A 21,132-nucleotide genomic window follows, 5' to 3' on the forward strand; every position below is an offset into this window, starting at 1 on the left:
TCCCATAGAGAGGGGCTTCTCAGGGTGCTGTCAGCCAAACAATGTCGACTGGCGGCCCCCAGGGGGAGAGCCTTTTCTGTGAGGGCACCCACCATCTGGAACGAGCTCCCCCCAGAGATACAGAAGATTCCGGATCTGCGCACTTTCCGCCGTGCCCTCAAAACATTCCTGTTTCAGCAGGCCGGCCTGGCCTAACTTTCCCTTTATATTGCTTTTTGATTTTATTTTAAACTGGGATGTCTTGAATTATCTAGGACCAGAATGTTTAGTATATTTTAATTGGTTTTTTATTATTAACGTTTGTATTACATGTATTTTTATCGTTCGCTGTTCACCGCCCTGAGTCCCTTAGGAATAGGGCGGTATATAAATTTAATAAATAAATAAAATAAATAAATAAGTAAATGTAAAGATGGGAGTGGGAAGAAAACACCCTATGAGGAAGCAAATCCTGAGGAGAAGATTTCTCTCAAAGTGCCCCCACCAACAATCAGTTATTTTAATTAGTTATAATTTTTATATTTTTAATTTTCTATGGAGTGTCAAGGATGATGGGAGTGAGAAGAAAGCACCTCATGAGGGGAAAGGAAGCAAATCTTGAGGAAATTTCTCGCAAAGCGCCCCTTGAGGGGAAAGGAAGGGGGTCATGAGGAGAAGATTTCTCCCAAAGTGCCCCCACCAACAGTTATTTTAATTAGTTGATTTTTTTTAATTGCTTGGAGTGTCAAACATGACGAGAGTGGGAAGAAAGTGCTCCTTAAGAGTAAAGCACTAGGTGGGACTTGAAAGAAACCCTGAGGAGGGGATTTCTCCAGAAGGGCCCCTACCAATTATCAGTAATTTTAATTAGATTTTTTTTAATTTTACTTTGGAGGATGGATATCAGCTGCTTACTTGGTCTAATCTTTATTCTACTTACTTATTGTATGCCTCTGTCATACAACCCCTTCCACTTAAATTAGCACAGATTCACTGATGTAGGGATTTAAGAAATACATAAATTCACATTCCCTGGGCAAGAGAAGGTCAGATAATGTCCATAAATGGCAAAATTCGTTACAGAAATACAGTTCTAAAAAAAAATACCTCAGAATTGTGCAATGGTGGCAATATTTTCTGGGTTTTGTTTTGTTATGGTTCTTGTATCAGTTGATTTTTTTATTGCTTTGTAACATGCCTCCCAGAGTCAGACCACCTCTTAAATAATAAATTATTACTTAGTTACCTGTGAGATGGGCGTGTAAATGAGATAGATATATGAAAAATTAAAGCTACAATAGTCATCTCTAAGTGAACAATGACAGGAAAATGGAAACTTTGTAAAGGAGCAAAAAGGACAAAAAAAGTGACAGTGAAAGATTAAAGTAAGAGTTCATTTAATGAAGCAATGCTAACAAAAGAAAATGAATTAAATGAAGTATTTTAATTTGTCTCAAAAATATAAATAGCAAAGGATGCATTGTTTAATTGTGTGTTTTGCTGCTGTTTTTATTGTAAATTGCATTATAATATTTCTATTTATGAAACGGTAACTGTATAGAATTGTATTTAGTTATTATTTGATTTTATCATTGCTTGACTCCAGAGCCAAATCTGTGTTTATAAATAAAGAATAAAGAAAAATAAAGTAAGGGAAATAACACAATGGGAGTCCAGATAACAACATAATGCCTAAACCAAAAATTCAATTATTCCTAAACAAAAGAGATAGGAGTTCTGTCCAACAACAGGAAGAATATCAGCCATGGTAGTAATAAGACTAAAGGATCCCCTGAAATCTAAGACAGCCTAACTACCTTGAGATCTTAATGAAAATGAACTGCCGCAAGAGAAAAAGAAAAATAAAAGTTTTGGAAAACAGAAAACATTCCATGGGTTGAAAAGACTGAATTTGGGGTGAGAGTGAAATCAAGAGAGAGAAAATTTGTTATAATTAAAAGAAAAAAAAAACAGGAAAAAAGACTCAATTGAAATACATAATGGATGAAAAGCTATTCCAAAGTTGCAGAGTGGTGTGTGTGTTTAAATAATTTGTAAAGCCATCTGTCTGACAACAGTGATTCTGGGCAGCATTCAAAGAATTCAATGAAACAAGAGGAAAGGGAGTTTGAGCAGAACCTTAGGATCAGTTTCTGTTTGAAACAGAAGGATCATACTCTTCCCCTCCCTCTAAAACCAAATTCCACCTTGCTTTCTGGACAGTAGGATGGCCTATTGTCATCCTGGGTCACAGCTAAAAAATTATGAATCCCACTTTTAATACCATTTCTGCAGAATCCAAATTCAGGATCCAAAGCAAATAATCAAGGTTCATTGCAGTGTTTATTAGGCAGTATGTACCATGGAAAACTGAAGTAAGAACCGAAGCACAGTCATAGTTTCACTTCATTTAATAACCAAGTTGCTGGAGCCAGTTGTGGTTGCTAAACAAGGACTATTTGTCACTTCTTAATTTTGGCCCTTACTATTATCATTCTTTCTCATACAATTAATATAAATGAAAAAAATTAAAATGTTGACATATATTTAAAAACTTCCTCCATTCCCCATAGAGGAGAATTCTTTCTAACATATCTATCTCAGGCCTAGGTGTATTCCTCATTTGTAATGTAATTTTAAATTGTTGAACTCAACAAAGGTTATTTGTGAAGCACAATTTGCCCAGATAAGAAAATACAACACGGGCTTTCAGCCAGAGTCAGTTTCAACCAGATAGTGAACTATAGAATCCACAGTCCTGCTGGAAGAATAACCAAGGTAAAAGAATAGAATAACAGAGTTGGAAGGGACCTTGGAGGTCTTCTACTCCAACCCCCTGCTTAGTCAGGAAACCCTATACCACTTCAGACAAATGGTTATCCAACATCTTCTTAAAAATTTCCAGTGTTGGAGCATTTACAACTTCTGAAGGCAAGTTGTTCCACTGATTAATTGGCCTGTCAGGAATTTCTCCTTAGTTCTAGGTTGCTTCTCTCCTTGATTAGTTAAAGCATAACCAGAAAAAGTTTTGAAGATGGAATCTACAAATGTGTGATGTCTTACATATGTTTTTAGAGATCAAGGAGAATATACATGAAAATATGATCTTTAAAAATAAACAAGGAAAGAAGTCAGTTGATTTATGTTTTTCCAATTAGCTGTTCCTTTGCATTCAGGTTTGGTCTTAGTAAAATAATATAACACTTGGGAATAAATATGCAGATCAGCAGACTGGCACTAGAAGTCAAAATAGAAAAGACCTGTACGGCCACCATATACTTCCCTTTGGTGCTCAGGTAGGTGGGCACAAAGGACACCCAGACACTGCAGAAGACCAGCATGCTGAAGGTGATCAGCTTAGCTTCATTGAAGGCCCCAGGGAGATTTCGGGCCAGATAAGCCAGCATCAGGGAAATGGCAGCCATGAAAGCCATATAGGCAAGGGCACCATAAAACATGGAAACAGACCCTTCATTACACTGAAGCACAATCTCTTCTGTCTGGGAGTGCATGTCAGACTCAAGGAATGGGGGAGAGACTCCCAGCCAGATGCTGCAGATTACCACCTGGATACTGGAAGAACACAGTACTATAGTATTGGGCAATCTTTTCCCTAGCCATCTCCTTATGCTGTTCCCTGGCTTTGTGGCCAGAAAAGCAAGTACAACTGTGATTGTTTTGGCCAAAACAGAAGAGACAGCAATTGAGAAGATGATGTTGAAGGCTGTTTGTTGGAGAAGGCAAGTGGCTCTCCTTGGCTGGCCAATAAACAGAAAAGAGGTCAAGAAGGAAAGAAGGAGGGAAACCAGGAGGATGTACGACAGGGCCTGGTTGTTGGCTTTGACAATGGGAGTATTTGTGTGCTTCACAAAGATTGCTAACACAAAGGCTGTAATTAAAGAGAAGAAGAGTGCAATTGAAGCCAAGATGGTTCCCAGATATTCATTGTAGGCCAGGAAAGTTATTTCCTTAGGACAACATTTATTTCGCAAGTTATTTGGATGTTGATCTTCTGGACATTTCTTGCAATGATCTGCATCTGAGGAGAAAAAAGGAGGAGTTGAATTGGCATACAGGGAAGAAGTCCAGAAGTTATTTACATGGTGCTCAGAAAACAACTTGTATCTAAACATCAGCAAGGCAAAGGAGATGGTGCTGGACTTCTGGAAGCAGAGAGAGGAACATGCCCCACTACATCAAGGGGGGCTATGTGGAGAGGGTCTCCTCTTTCAAATTCCCGGGAATGCACCTTAGCCAAGATCTCATCTGGAAAAATAGCATGTTCCAGGTGGTCAGAAAGGCTCAACAGAGACTCCATTTCCTTAGGGTCTTGCTGAAAAATCAAGTGGAACAACAGTTGGTGACTTCCTTCTATTGGTCTATGATAGAAAGCATCCTCACATATTGTGTCACGGTATGGTACGCTAGCTTGACAGCCGCAGACAGAAAGGCATTACAGAGGATGATCAGCACAGCACAAAAATTCATGGGTTGCCCCCTAACCCTACTGGATGAAATTGCCAGGACTCGCTGTCTCAGCAAAGTGAGGAAAATCCACAGGGATGATTCACACCCTGGTCAGCACTTGTTTACTCTCCTACCATCGGGCAGGCGATATAGCCAGCCGAACGAATAGGCTGAAAAATTTTATCCATGGCCGTCAGGCTTCTAAATGCAACATAACAATCAGGCTTAATGTGATAGACTTGCAGGGCCAGTGTAACATGCGACATGTATATATGGTGCAATATAATGTTATAAACATATACGTATATGAGAATGTGTGCTAATTATTACTTATTTGGGTTTAGGGATTTTTTAATTATTCATTAATTGAGATATATTCTGTGTTCTTGGGGGGGGGCTGCATCAAGGGAGGCTCATTCAATTTCATTGTACACATGTACACTGACAACAAAGGTTTGATATTATTTAAAATAGTAATGTCTATTATCTTTTGCTATACTTCCCAAGATAAAACCAGTGTCATGGTTGACTCACTTTGCAACCCTGCTCGCAACCAGACAACAGTAACAGGAGTGGGGGTGGGGGGAGGAAAGCATTGAAATGTAAGGGAGGTTCGGAAGGGAATCCTGTAATGCAAGTGTGCCTCCTGGAAGTGTGAGAGAGACCCAAACCCCAAGGACATCACCTGAGAGCATCCAAGGCAGACAGGCCATTTCCAAAATAAAGCAAGTGCAACTGAATGGTGGACAATAGACAATGGGAGGTCCAGTAGGAAAAAGGAAAAGTTTTCCTATGCTGTTTGCACGCGAAAATGTCAGAACTGGCTTTTCTACTTCTATACTCATATGGCTTTTCATTAAAGTTATACTCTTGGAGAAAAAATGTCCCAGGAGGGATTTTTTGCTGCTTAATGCAGTGGAATGATTGACAACCATACACAAAAGTTATAGAAAAGCCAAAAGAAGATACGATGTTTGAGACTGTGTCCATTTTTATTAAACACCAAGGACATTTTTATGCTTATAAACAGTAGCGAGGAACATAGGCTAATGAAGGTTTTATTGACTTAGTTCATCCACCATGATCTTTCTCCTCTATATACTTTATCTTAAAATGTTTGGCTTGTTTGAAAAACTGACCAAGAAGAGTAGATGGCAGAAGTGGAATCTTCACACAAGCTACCGATAAGAACAGATACTACACTTACCTTAGACACAAGGCCAAGATTTGTAAAGAAGCATTAATGTTCTTATTGAAGAGCTGCCCATTTCTTCTGGAGTTACCCACCTTCCTGATTAGAGAAAGTCCCCTTTGCACAGAAAACACAGTCATAGCAGCAAATGGGCTTCCCTTCCTGATGCACCTTGAAAAATCCAGACTGACAACTTTCCACACACCTGGAGGAAGGCAGATTCTGAGCACAAAAAAAGAGGAACATAAAAGAATATAACTTAGGGCTAACTTCTCAAAGAAAAAAAGGGGGAAAGGCCTTAGGCTGGTCTTGGTTTAACCTAGAGCCTGTAAACAAGACTAAGTCAATTTAACTGCAACAACTACATATGCTTGAACTTATCTCTTGCTATGAGATCAACGAGATCAAGCCCAGAAGGAGATTCTTCATTGTTATTGTCTCCATGCTATAGAATATGGGAAATCATATTTCTTTGAGCCTATTGGCTATCTAAAAAGAGTTCCTCTACAATCCCTTTTTTATTATCTATTATTTTTACATAGTGTAGCTTCTTAGGAATTGTTTATTCTTGTTTGAAGACAATTATAAACATTTTTATGATTTTATTATTTTAATCTGGCATTGTTTATACTTATGAACCATCAAGAATTGAATGATTGTGGGGGTCTAAAATTGAATACATAAACAAAACAGCAAATTATGTGTTCCTATGAACTCTCTGTGCACCTTTTTTTACTCTTCATAATCAGTTTCATTTGAATCTTAGGATTTAGTCAAGCAGAAGAACATGTAAGGCAAATAGGTTAAGAGAAATTCTTTGCAACTATTCTGAATTTTTGCAACACTTCCTAGATTCTTTGCAAGTGCTCCACTGAGCATGTGTTGCACTTCTTAGAACAAAAAACAGAACTAAAATTAATCAAATGGTTTTCATACCTTATTAAACCATTTGGGCCAAGTAATTGCATTCTGGTCGATAACAAATTTGGGTTCCTGGGAATTCCCTCTTGCAAAACTCCCAAATTTCACTCTGACAAGAGACATGTTAGGAGAATTCAACCAGTTCACAATATCGAAGTCAGCTGCAAGCTCTTGGTTATTGTCCAAATATACCCCATCCATGGAATTGTTGTAAAAATGGGGGCTTTGCAGGAAAGGATGAATCTAGCATGATGGGAAAAATACAGTGGTGTTGTTTTTAAAATGAAAATGCTTGACTCAAGTCATCCATTTTTCAAATTTTAGGATTTCTGATCTTAAGACATTAAGAGAGGAAAATCCTCAGGGATGACTCTCACACTGGTCACCACTTCTTCATCCTCCTACCATCAGGAAGGAGATATAGAAGCATAGCCAGCCACACGAATAGAATAGAATAGAATAGAATAGAATAGAATAGAATAGAATAGAATAGAATAGAATAGAATAGAATAGAATAGAATAACAGAGTTGGAAGGGACCTTGGAGGTCTTCTAGTCCAACCCCCTGCCCAGGCAGGAAACCCTACACCACTTCAGACAAATGGTTATCCAACATCTTCTTAAAAACTTCCAGTATTGGAGCATTCACAACTTCTGCAGGCGAATTGTTCCACTTATTAATTGTTCTAACTGTCAGGAAATTTCTCCTTAGTTCTAAATTGCTTCTCTCCTTGATTAGTTTCCACCTGAAAAACAGTTTTTATCCGTGGGCTGTCAAACTGCTGAATGCGAAATAACATAATTACGTAGTACAATGGACTTGCAGGGCCGGTGCAACGTGTAACATGTTCACACTGGTTCATTAGGACTGGGGGTTGTTAATATGATTTATTGGGTTAGGTATTTTCTGTCTTCACTGAGTTGTATTGTGTTGGGGGCGTGCACTGAGGGAGCTCAACCAATCTCATTGTACATATGTGGTGCACAGACAATAAAGATTTGAAATTTGAAATTGAAATTAATATTTTGAAGTTTAGTTCTATTCCTGGATATCTCTGCAATTTTCTTGCTCAGAAGATTGAAATGGTTTGCACTGGTTTTTCTCTGTGGGATTCCTTCAATTGCCAGTGGACAGATCTAAAGGGGACCAAGTGGAAAAGGCTGGTACAGAATACAGTATTAAAGTAATTGTCCCAGTTTCAAGGAAGGTGTTGAAGAACAATAAAATATATATAGACATAATGCCAATGCAGAAATTGTCAGCTAAGTAAAGAACTACAGCTAAAATGGGTAATCAACTTAATTTATTTTATTTATTTATTTATTTTTCAATTTATATACCGCCCTTCTCCCTGAGGACTCAGGGCGGTGCATAGCCAGAATTAAAAACATGAAATACAAATATTAAAAACAATTAAAATCTATATAAATTTGGCCCAAAATTTAAAAAACCACAAACCAATTAAACATTTAAAAATTTTAAAAAATTTCTTCCTAAGCCAGCCCGGCTTGCTGGAAAAAGTGGGTTTTAAGGGCACGGCGGAAGGCACTGAGGTCTTGGATTCTCCTTATCTCTGGGGGCAGCTGATTCCAGAGGGTAGGTGCCCCCACAGAGAAGGCTCTCCCCCTGGGGGTCACCAGCCTACATTGTTTGGCTGATGGCACCCTGAGGAGGCCCTCTCTGTGGGAGCGCACAGGTCGCTGGGAGGTCGTCGGTAGCAGCAGGCGGTCTCGAAGATAGCTAGGCCCTATGCCATGGAGCGCTTTAAAGGTGATAACCAACACCTTGAAGCGCACCCAGAAGACCACCGGGAGCCAGTGCAGCTCGCGCAGGAGCGGTGTTACATGGGAGCGCCATGCTGCTCCCATCACTACCCGCGCTGCTGTGTTCTGGACCAGCTGGAGCCTCCGGGTGCCCCTCAAGGGGAGCCCCATGTAGAGAGCATTGCAGTAGTCAAGGCGAGGGGTGACGAGGGCATGAGTGACTGTGCACAGGGAATCCCAATCAAGAAAGGGCCGCAACTGGCGAATCAGGCGAACTTGATAAAAGGTCCCCCTGGTTACAGCCGTCAGATGTTCCTCCAAGGACAGCTGCATATCCAGGAGGACTCCCAGATTGCGAGCCCTTTCTGTGGGGGCCAAGGACTCGCCCCCAATAGTCAGTGATGACTGACTATATCGGGATGCCGGGAGCCACAGCCACTCAGTCTTGGAAGGGTTGAGCTTGAGCCTGTTCCTCCCCATCCAGACAAGGAATACCTAAGAGCAGGGGTGAAATGCTTTCGGTTCAGACCGGATCGGCCGATCAGTTAGCAATGGAGGTGGGTAGTTTGGAGAACTGGGAGGAAAAATCCCTGGCCCTCCCACCCACCAGTGGTGGGTTCCTCCCGGTTCGGCCTGGTTCAGCTGAGCCGATAGCGGTGACGATATGACATCACCGAACCCGTTCTCTTTGTTCGGGAGCTGGGCCGTCCCGGCCCCCCACCACCACCAATTAAGCCACGCCCAGAGAACTGGTAGGGAAAATTTTTAGATTTCACCCCTGCCTAAGAGCTACTTTAAGATAGATAGCATTTTATTCTAAAAACAAAGGGTTGACACTGAGCAACTTCCAGGGAAGTTGAATCAGACTGACCTGAAAGAAATGGTTAGAGGTAAGATTTAGACCTGGATATTTAATTAGAAATGGAAAGAGTAACTCCTGCCATGCATCCATATTATATGAGTAGAATATAAAACATAATCCAGGAAAGGCTGTCTTATGTATTATGATACACTCTGGGCTTTCTCTTTTGGCAAAAGTACTAAAGTCTAACGTAGGTGACAAGTGTATAAAAGCCAGAGTGAACAGAAAATTAATTAACCCACCCATGTTCAATCCATTGAGGTGAATTGGAGTTGGTATAGCATGAATTTACCTTTCATACTCATTCTAATTTTATCTTTAGTTAATAATCCAAAACTCCCTTATTGCCTCAGGCACTGGCAGTTACATTTATATGCAAAAAACCTGAGAAAATACAATTTTGTCCTCCAAATTAATAGTTTATCTTTTTGTCAAGCATCTTTATCAATTTATTTATTTTCCTAAAACAGAATTCCATAGTAAAATCATTTAACCATTATCGGACTGGGTAAAATTCATTACTAATAACTTTTCTGACAATTGAGGGTGAGAAAGGTGGCATATATACATTAAATAAGTAAATATTCTCAGAAATCTAAGAATCCAATGAATTTATGAATTTATTTTTATGGCTATGGGTTTTATTGATAGAGGGTCCCATATACAACAGTGAAAATTAGCTTTAGGAATGTAGTATGCTTTTGATCAAATTAGATACTGTATTAGCTCAATAGCTCCATAATTCTTTCTCTTTCACATGGGACTATGACCATATGCTTTTTCTTAAGATTTTTATATTTGATTCACTAATTTTGTCCTTCAACTTAATTGGTGCTGAAAATGCTGCTTCTGTTACACAATATTGATTGATTTATGATTTGATTTCCATAGCCACCCATCTCAGCAAAGGACTCTGGACGGCTCACAATTCAAAACATATATTAGAATTAAAATCATAAAAATATTTTAAAACAGTAAAAAGCATTAAAAGCCTTGGTGGCGCAGCGGACTAAAGTCTGTTAAGTAGCACTTAGCTGCCAGTTGCCTGCAATTACTGTGAGTTCAAATCTCACCAGGCTCAAGGTTGACTCAGCCTTCCATCCTTCCAAGGTAGGTAAAATGAGGACCCAGGTTGTGGGGGCAATAAACTGACTTTGTATAAAAAAGAACACCGCTTAGGGGGTGTTCGAAAGCCGAAAGCCCTACTAAGCAGGTATATACAAAAGTATGAAGGCTATTGCTTAATGCATTGTAAGCCGCCCTGAGTCTCCGGAGAAGGGCGGCATATAAATCGAACCAATAAATAAATAAATAAATAAAATAAAACATTTATTTGAAGTATATACAAAGCAAGATATCTGCCATTTGCAATATAGCCAGAAGGTGGGGCGCTTGGCACAGGTAGCACCCCAGGCTTGAGATCATAGCCAGATTTTTAAAGCTTTATGGAAGGTTAACAGATTGAAGCCAATCTAATCTATAAAGGGAAGAGTTTCACAGAGCAAGGGTACTGCAAAAATCTCACTTCCTAGTCCCTGTCAGCTGACATTCTTTGCCTGATGAAATTTGCAGCATGCCATTCTATTTGATCTTGTTGGAAGGGTAGAAAGTCTAGAAAAAAGGCAATCTCTCAGGGACCCTGATCCCAAGCTATGTAGGGCTTTATAGGAACCAACATTACCTTGAATTATACCTGGAAACACAATGGTAACTAGTGCAGCTCAACCAGAGGTAGTGTTATATGTACCATACATCTGGCACCACTTACTATCTACATGGCTGCATTCTGCCACTAGTTGTTGAAGTTTCCACATAATCTTCAAGGGCAGCCCCATGTAGAATGTATTACAATAATCTAATCTGAAGGTTATAAGGGCATCAGTTACTGTGAGCAGAGCTTCCCAGTCCAGATAGGGATGCAACTGCCACACCAGCCAAAGGTGTGTGAAGGCCCTCCTGGCAACAGCTGCCACCTGCTCTTTGAGCAGGAGCTTGAGCCTATGAGGCTCATTGTGCAATGGATTTGTTTGGGGCAGTGCCACCCTATCCAGGACCAAAGATGGAAAATCCTTGTCTGCAGGAAGTCCAAATACCCACAACCACCTCATCTTGCAAGGGTTGAATCAAAATCCATTTCACCCCATTCAATCCCCAACAGCCCCCAGACACTGGGATAGGACATAAATGGCATCACTCAAGGGGCCTGGGATAGAGATATAGAGCTGGGTATCATCTGCGTATTGATGATATCTCACCCCAAACTGATGGGTCAGCTCACCCAATGGGCTCATGTAAATGTTAAATAGAAGGGGAGAGAGAACAGAGCCCTAAGGAATCCCACAAAGTAGGGGCTGCAGGCTAGATCTCTTTCTCTCTGTCAACATTCTGGAATCAGTCACAGGAAGGAGGAGAACTAGCACAAAACACAATCCTATCCTGAGATTCCAGATCTGGAAGATCCAAATGATAACATTTTCCATTCAACCTTTATGAGCCTAGTCCCCATACCACTGTTTGGCCTACTATATAAATGTGTAAAGGTAGGCAAAAGAGAAAAATTCATAATCTGTTCTGGATGCTTGGAACCTTTTCTCAAGAGGATCTTGACTTTTCCTTCATTATAAGCTGTGTATTTTCTTACGAATTTTTGTAAGTGACATTATAAGGTGAATGTTCTATTCCGCGGAGAGGTTCTTGATGGAGAAAGAAGTACCTGCCAAGGTGAAAGCGTTTCCAATTCAAAGACCTTTCCACCTTCTTTCAGAATCCTTCTCTTGGATCTGGACGTGCAGGCTTCACTTAAAGCTCGTACCACAGCCCAAATGGTGTTGTAAATGTGATGGCTGTCAAGAGAAAGGGTGCCTTCAATTTCCTCCTGTGCTAGAGTTCTCATCTGTTCCTTTTCCTTGCATTTCAACCAGTGTTTTACAGGAAAGGGATGCTTTTTGAGTGAACACACAAAAGCATTGTCAACGAAGCCAGTGATTGAAGACAAAAGGTGATCTAGATTTTCATAATTCATCTTTTTCTTTGCTTGGATAGAGAAGGAGAAAATGCTGACAATGTGTTGTAAAGTGTTGTCTCTTAAAGCCATTGTGAGATCCCACATAGCTGTGACAATCCAAATTTTTCCAGTGGTGGGTTTTAACAAAAATTGCAATATTTGGTCTATAAATTCCATCCCATAGAAATAAATACTTTGCAAAGTCGACTCTGCATAGTAAATAAATACATTGACTTGTTTCCATTGCACGTATAAATTAGAGGGTATTTCAAATGTATTCCTATGGAACCCTGATATACTGTGTGAGAAAACAGCACAGATATTATTTTGCAAGAGTAAAGTTGCGAGAGTTTTCAAGAACCTTTCTCCATTATCAGTTTCTGGAGCAACAAGAGCCACTGAGGTCCATCTAAAATAATGGATCACCTTAACAATTCCTGTATATTGGATTTCTTCTTTTGGGAGCATTCAATAGAAAAAAGAAAACTGGGTTTTATCGTTCATATCATCAGAAATGAAAGCATAAGAGATCTGGAGAAAATGGAAGAAATTTATAATGACTGATGAAATCAAATTTTGCATTTTTATAACTCAAAATTGGAATTGGAATATAATGTCCACAATGAGAAGAAGAGTCCCATCTTTTTGAAGAAGAACATTTGGTTGTCCATATGAATTGTTTGCAGAGAAAACATGGATATACAGTATAATAAAAATTCAATTATTTCTTTGGACATTTCAAATTTTAATTAAGTTTAATTAACGTATGGATTTCTGCAATAGATTTTGTTTTGATGAAACACCAGCTTCAAGTGAAAACAGTTTCCTAATTTAGAATTGGGTAAAATGTCAAACCAACAGAGGTAATCTTCAATTTACAACCCTGTAATCATTAAGCAAGTCATGTCATAATTGGACCTAATTTTACAACCATTTTTTACTGCAGTTATTAAGAAAATAGATTCCCCCATTGATTTTGCTTTTTGGAAGTCGTTCAAGAAGGTTCCAAATTGCAATTACACGATAGCAAAAACTCTGCATCATCATAAATACAATGTCATGCCTGGAAGCCATATTACCTTTGTGCCTTAAGGATCCAGGCCTGCCACAATCCTACCATGGGAAGTTGGGAGAGGGGATTGCATGAGTGAAGTAGAATTAGCCATAACAAAACTTTACAGAAAAGTTCAAGTCCATGGTGTCTGACAGCTGTGCAGAGAAGAAAGTGGAGATTGTCTTCGGTTCGTGAAGGAACTGATTGGAGCAGTGGTGGACATGTGGGAGAAGTGGGCAAAGTCTTGAACTTTCTTTTGGGTGAGGAAAACCCGGAAGCTTTCAGATTCGGGTTTTCCCAGATGTGCCAATATGACATCTCTAATAAAAGTTAGCTTTGAGGAATCGCAAGCCTTGGAATTTGATTTTGTTGGTGTTATTTGGAACCCTGACATACGAACCAGTTGAAATTGAAATCCCCATGTGGGATCAGTACAATGCATAACTTTAAGGATGGGTCATGCCACTTTTTTCAGTGTGATCAGAGCTTCAAAACATCATTAAATGGTCATAAGTCAAAAACTAACTAGGATTTTCTATCTTTTCTAATCCAGAAGGGAAGGAGGTTCCTAGAATTTCATGCCATTTCCTCTTTCTTCAAGCGCCTCGACAAACACATCTCAGAATGGGAACCTGTTCACTTCTTGAGAAACAGCTAAAGAAATTGCCCACTGATGCCCATGAATTTGCTTAATGATCATATGGAGGAATTGATAAATATTTCCTCCTAGGCAGGAATATAGACTAGTAAACAGAGACTTAACATTTCTAGTTTCGTCATGGACTCACTCATAACTTTGTCAGTTTATGAAAGTAAGTTTCCATCGCTGTATTCTAGAATGTTTTTTTTTTCTGGAGTGGTGCGGTGGCCTAGAGGTGGAGCTCTCACCTCACAATCAGGAGGCTGGGAGTTTGATTCTAGGTAGAGGCAGATATTTCTCTCTCTGGGCACACTGAGAATGTATCTGCTGAACAAAACTCCGCATTGGCGACAGGAAGTTCATCTGGCCATTAAAACACTGTGCTAGCTATATCTCTATTCCATCATTTAATATCTCCTATTTTGGGATGGTTCTGATAAATTCCAGAATGGAAATGTACCAAGTACTAGAAGTTGCAAGTTTGTCTTCCTACCTGTGGGATTTTGTAGGTGCTCAGCATGGTTGCAATATGATAGGAGAGGTCAGAATCAGTGCCTTCAAGGAGGACTAGCAGATTTTTCTGCCTTCCACATTTGTAGTTTGGTACATTTGCCTCCCCTGTAGAAAGTAGGTGTAGCAGGGCTTCAGCATTCATTTCTGCGTTGAAGTTACTGTCATGGACATTGTAGCCCAGAGTGATGTTGGGTAGGATCAGAGGGTTCTGGTTGATCTCACGGATGGCAATCAAGAAGGACAAGAGGTACCAGTTATCCTGTTTAAATATCCTACATAAATTAATGGTGTATCACATCACTATCCAAACTTAATGTCAGTGTCAAATTTACTTCTTGCTTTTTGGACTTAAATGGAAATAAGTAAAGTTCTTAATTCAGGAAGATAAATAGTATGTGACAGGCATGAGTGACACTTGTGATATATAATATCTGAAAAAAGGAACCACTGAGAAGGTTGATTATATGATCAAGAGGATGGATGGATGGATGGATGGATGGATGGGTCAATGTCCAAGACAGCGCACCATTCAAAGTTGCCACAAAGGATCGTTTCGGAGTTGCCACACACATGCAGGAGGAGGGGGATGCATGAGGGCACAGATGGGCGTTGGGTAATGGGACTCACACTGAGAGAGGAGCCAGGAAGGCAAGCCAACTGCAGTTGCTTCAGAAGCCATCCAGGCCTGAAGAGTATTTGCTGGAGCTGGCCAGGGGGCAAGCCGGGCTCAAAAAGTACTTGCTAGAGCCATCTGGGAGCAACCGGGAACAGAAGGCCAGGGTGTGCTGAGTCCATATAACCAGCTGGCTAGCAGAAGCCAGTAATGCTGGCTAGAAGCCCTTTTACTTAAATTGTTCACCACATGCCAAGCTGAAACTCCAGTAAAGAGACCCGTTCTGCTCACAGTGTGGCCTCTTCTTTTGCTGGATTGGTTTGGAACAGTGACTGGTTGATTGATTGATTGTACGTTCCATGTTTCTAGACCATTCATTTCTCTCAAAGGAGTACTATTGTACTTGGTTTTCTTATATTTGATTTTAGCATATTCAACTTCTAAATTAAAAACTAAACAATGGAGGAAACATTCTGTATACTGTATGTGACACATAAAAGAAGGGAAAAGGGGAATTCAGTTTTACTGCTATTCTAGAATTCATAATGTTTTTGCTGATTTTTCATATATTGGAAAGTTCCTCCTGGGCAATCAGTTGCTTTTAATCTTATCTGCAGCTGAACCCTACATAGGTTATTTTCACTTCCATAGTAATATTATCCAGCAGTTCAACCTTTTCATGTTTATTCACATTAGCTGTTTTTTTCTTTATATACACCAATGTATGACAGGTCAATGCAGATGCAAAACAAATAAAAGTTTATATAATAATATGTTTTTGTTTTTGATGTTTCAATTGTTAATGTTTTTGTCTAGTTTTGTTTTGTCTTTGTTTAATTTTTTCTTTGGATTTTGTATTTTGATCTTTGGAATAAAAGAAAAATGTATGGAAAAAAAGAAAAACCAAATGTATAGAATAGGTGGTACCTTGCTCAATTGTAGGAACTATGAAAGGCATTTAGGTGTCCTAGTGAACAATCCCTTAAATATGACCCAGCATTGCAATATATATATATATATATCCAATGCAGTCCTAGGCTGCATCAACAGAGGGATAGTATCAAGTTCAGATGAAGTGTTAGCAGCACTTTATACTCCTTTGGTAAGACCCCACTTGGAATACTTCATCCAGTTTTGGTCACCACAATATAAAAAAGATGTTGAGACTCTAGAAAGAGTGCAGAGAACAACAACGAAGATGATTAGGGGACTGGAGGCTAAAACATATGAAGAATGGTTGCAGGAACTGGATTGTAGGAACTGGGTATACGTAGAGAAGGACTAGGGGTGACATGATACCATTCTTCCAACATTTAAGGCACTGTCACAAAGAAGAAGAGGTCAATCTATTCTCCAAAGCACCAAGACAAGAAGCAATAGATGAAAACTCATCAAGGAGAGATTTAACCTAGAAATAAGAAGAAATTTCCTGACAGTGAAAACAATTAATCACTTAAATGGCTTGCCTCCAGAAGTTGTGGGTGCCCCATCAGAAGAGATTGGACAGCCACTTGTCTGGAATGGAATAAGGTTTCCTGCTGGAACATGGGGTTGGATAAGAAGACCTCCAAGGTCCCTTCCAATTCTGATATTCTGTTATTCTGTTAAGATAATGAGTGTAGGAAAGCTTCTGCCTTTAGGATCAACCATCAATACTAAAGGAACAAGCAGTCAAGAAATATGCCACAGACTAGCACTTGGTAAAGTAGTCATGAAGGCTTTGGAAAAGATTTTCAAATGCTGCAATGAGTCTAACTATAAAGATCAGAATCATCCAAGTCAAGTCACTTTGTGGAAGTGAAAGATGAAGAAGCAAAGTAAGAAAAATATTGAGACTTGAACATTGGTTGGAGAAGACTCCTGACAATACCATGGACAGTTAATAAAAACTACTGATCATCAAAGAAATCAACCCACTCACTTGAGGTACAAGTGACCAGACTCCAATTATCCTACTTGAAGACCCGAATCTCTGGAGAAGGCTAAAATGCCGGGAAAGGTGGAAGGAAAGAGAAGAAGACAGCCAGCAGCAAGGTGGGTGGACTCAGTTACACTACTGATGACTGCATGCTTGGGAGACTTGAAAGAACAGGAGTTGAGAATGACTTAATGGCATTAATTGAATGTAATCAATCAATCTGTGTCAACTAAGAAAACGAAATTGGCCTCAGTGGAATCTTTGCTGTGACTACCAATGTCCAGGTTTTCTCCTCTTCTGATCAACTTCTCTGCTGATCTTCATAAAAATGACATATTAAATAGAAACTGTAGGTGCATGGGAAACGAAAATATAGCCTATTAATCTATTAGATTTGATAAGGCATAAGCGATTGATAGCAGGACCTAAGAAAGAGATATGAACTAAAGTCTTCATCTGGGATGGTTTCATAATGACAATGAACTATTTCTAATGTGCTGAGCTGTTACAATTTGTGTAATATGATTTTGCAAAATAGATAGTTTTGAGAGTATATTTGAACTAGAACAATGAAACTGAGAGAAATAAGGAACTGAAAGTAGCAGATGGATAGAGGTTTCAGATGTACATGGGTGTATGTAGAAACTGATGGTCAACAAGAAAGAACAAGGGAACAGTTTATGAAATGTTGCAAGAAACATTTCATTTCACAACATCTGTGTGTGGCTGTTAGAAAAAGTGTATAAATGATAGTGCTCGGGATCATCTCAGGGTCATTGGCTTATAGCTGTCCTTGCAGGACCAGCTGTGTCATTGGACTACATTGCAATGAGTTATTGATTTAAGTAATGTTATGATATTGTGATACTATGATATTCATGTTCCAAATTGCTCATGAAATAAAGCTCTGAATCTTAAAGTAAGAATTCTTGTTTGTGTTGCTATCTTTTGTTTCTTTTCATTGGATTTTTCCATTTTTCTTCTGGGTCCTTCACTGTCCTGCTTTGCCCTGAAGACTTTTTTGCCTTATCGGCTTCAGAGAGATAGGGAAGAATTCATCTAAGGAGCTTTGGGGACAATTAATATATGCTATGATTGGTGCATTGGGACATTTCACAAAGAGACTGCAGAAAGAGAAAAGGCACTGCAGCTTGTTGGTAACTTTTAGGTTCAAAAGGAATTTCTTCATCTGAAGTTTCTGAAAAAGAAGGTAATGCATTTGGTGTTATTTTAGAGTTGATGGATCCCAAAAGACTTTCTCATCCCCAGCAGCAATTTACGACAGACCTGATACTGAGAACAGCCCATTGTAAAAGAGAGAGAGAGATAAAGAAAATCAGCAGCAAATGAAGGAGCAGCAACTCCATCTGCCAAAATTGACTCACCAGAGAAAAACTTGACTGGATGGACTTGCACTGAAGTTGTAAAGGGGACGTATAGCTTTATTTGCAGAGATGATCCCACCAATGAGATAATCACCAGGCTTGAAATGATACTTCCAGTCTAGTGCATTTCGTGGTGAAGTTAAGGAGCATTTTGCCTTCAGCATCTCACAGGTTATCTGGGAAAGCAGAAGCAGAATAAGAAGAAGATTCTCTCTTTGCATTTTTAAGCACTTTACTTGTCCCAAGGAATGAGGAACAGGACTGGAAGCAGGCAAAGTCTAAGACTTTGGTGATTCTCCTGATGCAGTGTGAAGCAAGAGAAGATTTATCTCTGAAGGGGATCTTAGGAAAGAAGTTCTTCTTACAGTCATGCCTTGAATGTCAGTTTTCTGTGGAGCAATTATAGTACTGTCACTTCAGACGCAAGGCCAAGATATCATCCCATGTCCTCCCTGTTCTGATATTTATGCCAAAGGCAGTTGTAGGGAAAGTCCCTGGAGATTCATTAAGAAGACAACACAAATCACCATATTGAAGATTTTAACTCTTGTGACACCCCAAATTTGCTCTGCAAAGCCAAGAAAACATGTTTTTCAAAGGTGCTGGAGGCTGCTCGCTCATCTCTGATGATTTTCTGAAGGCAGAGATTTTAGCTACCTTTCCACCACAGAGAAGGATTCTGATGTAATGGGGGAATGTAGCAGTTTAGGAAACCTGACTGCATAGATCTGAAGGGCATGGATACGAACAAATAAACATTTATTTCATTATATTTATTAACTTTTTAAAGCATCCAATAGCTGAACCTCTCTGAGCAGTTTACAATAAAACACACTTAAAATTTCATGTATTATGAAAAACAGTTTGGTGTAGTGGATAAGGAGCTGGCCTATAAACCAGGAGTTTCTGAATTCTTGGGCTGCTCATGAAAAAGCATATTGGTATGCATGTTCACATTTCCCAGGACAATCAGCCTGGGAGTCCTCAACGCCAGATCCAAGGCCAAAGAAAGGGAGGCTAGTGGGAAGCAGAGTGGGCAGTACTCAAACTATCCCTACTCTGTCCCACATGTCCGGTACAAAGTACTGACATTTAAGTTAATCTGTACATTACAAATATACAGTATATGCCATGGTGGCACAGTGGTTAGAGTGCAGTAATGCAGGCTACTTCTGCTGACTGCCGGCTGACTGCAATTTGGCAGTTCAAATCTCACCAGGCTCAAGGCTGGCTCAGCTTTCCATCCTTCCGAGGTGGGTAAAATGAGGACCCAAAATTGTTGGGACAATAATATGCTGACTCTGTATACCGCTTAGAGAGGGCTATAAAGTGCACTGTAAAGTGATATATATGTCTAAGTCAGGGGTCTGCAACCTTAAACACTCAAAGAGCCATTTGGACCAGTTTCCCACAGAAAAAAACACATACCGGGAGCCCCAAAACCTGGGTGGGCATGGCCAACTTGATGGCACTCATTCCCACCCAGTCACATGACACCCCCCAGCCACGCCTACCCAACCATAAAACCATTCTCTCTGTCTCTCTCTCCCCCTCTCCCTATCTTCCCCTTTCCCCCTCTATCTGTCTCCCCACTCCCCCTTCTCTATCTCTCTGTATCTCTCTGTCTCTCTCCCTATCTTCCTATTTCTTCTCCCTCTCCTCTCTCCCCCATGTTTCTCTCTCACTCTTTATCTTTCTCTCTCCCCTCTCCCTATTCCCCTCTCCCCCACTCTGTATCACTTTGTATGTGTCTATGTCTCTCTCTCACACCCTTTCTGTGTATCACTGTGTTTCTGTGTCTCTCACTCATCTATGTGTGCGTGCATGTGTGTGTGTGCATGTGTCTGTGTCTCTCTCGAAAAGCCGTGGCTGGGCCAAGCCAGCAAGCTCTTCTTGGGATGCTTTGCTACTCTCTTTATTTCTTCTTTTTGGAAATCCGGACTGGCTGAGAAAAGATCGCCAGCAGCAACGGAGGCTTCCCTTCAGGTGACTGTCCTCCTCCTTCCCCCCTCCTTTTCCTCTCGTGACCACCTAACTGGCTGTGGCTGAGCCAGGAGTGTGCGCACGCGTGGGGAGAGCCTCCGCAACCAAGCGCCAAAGGGCAGCAAAGGCATGCACGCTTAAGGAGGGTCTTAACAGGATGCAACAGGACTCTCCTGCACTTAAGTTCGAGCCATCACCTTGCCGTGTCATTCCCCAACCCCCGGCAGCTCTTCTGCTGAGCGCGGAGGGCACGAACTCCAGCCTGAAGCGACAGGAAGCGAAGGCTGCCTTACGCGCAAATATGGCGTGAATGCAGGTACAGGGCCACTTCACTCGTGCACTCTCCGGTGACCCCCTCCTCCTCTTGTGATCCCCTGGCAGGCTGTGGCTGAGCCGGGAGCGTGCGCATATGCGGGGAGACCCTCCTTATGTGAGCAGCTGGCCGGCCCACCCACCCCTTTCCTGCTCTTTTGCGCTAGCTTGAGGAGGGTCTCCTCAGGCGTGTGCATGCTCCCGGCTCAGCCACAGCCTGCCAGGGGATCACAAGAGGAAGTGGGGGTGGAGGATCGCCCAAAGGGAAGCCTCCACTGCAGCTGGCGATCGTTCCTCAGCCATCCTGGTTTCAAAAAATATCGAAAAAAAATAAAAGGGGCGAGGGGTGGGGCCAACCAGTGATGGCACAGGGAGCCAGAGCAGAGGGGCCAAAGAGCCAAATGCAGCTCTGGAGCCACGGGTTGCCGACACCCGGTCTAAGTCATGGGTGTCAAACTCGATTTCACTGAGGGCCGCATCAGGGTTGTGTTTGACTGTGGGGGACCAGGGTGGGCATGGTCAGGTC

General features: G+C 40.7%; 1 protein-coding gene across 1 annotated transcript; it reads right to left on the minus strand.

Annotated features, from left to right (window-relative positions):
* Positions 1 to 3,119: 3,119 nt before the first annotated feature.
* On the minus strand, positions 3,120 to 20,703 carry LOC139309866 (vomeronasal type-2 receptor 26-like). The gene is made up of 5 exons (XM_070934063.1): positions 20,588 to 20,703; positions 14,376 to 14,667; positions 11,898 to 12,125; positions 5,734 to 5,860; positions 3,120 to 4,018 (listed from the first exon to the last, which is right to left on the minus strand). Exons 1-5 carry the CDS (start codon positions 20,701 to 20,703, stop codon positions 3,120 to 3,122), a joined length of 1,662 nt encoding a protein of 553 aa, XP_070790164.1.
* Between the last annotated feature and the right edge of the window lie 429 nt (positions 20,704 to 21,132).

Source organism: Pituophis catenifer, unplaced genomic scaffold (genome assembly GCF_029215685.1).
Source record: "Pituophis catenifer annectens isolate HBS135680 unplaced genomic scaffold, rPitCat1.0.hap2 SCAF_2, whole genome shotgun sequence".
Classification (NCBI taxonomy): domain Eukaryota; kingdom Metazoa; phylum Chordata; class Lepidosauria; order Squamata; family Colubridae; genus Pituophis; species Pituophis catenifer.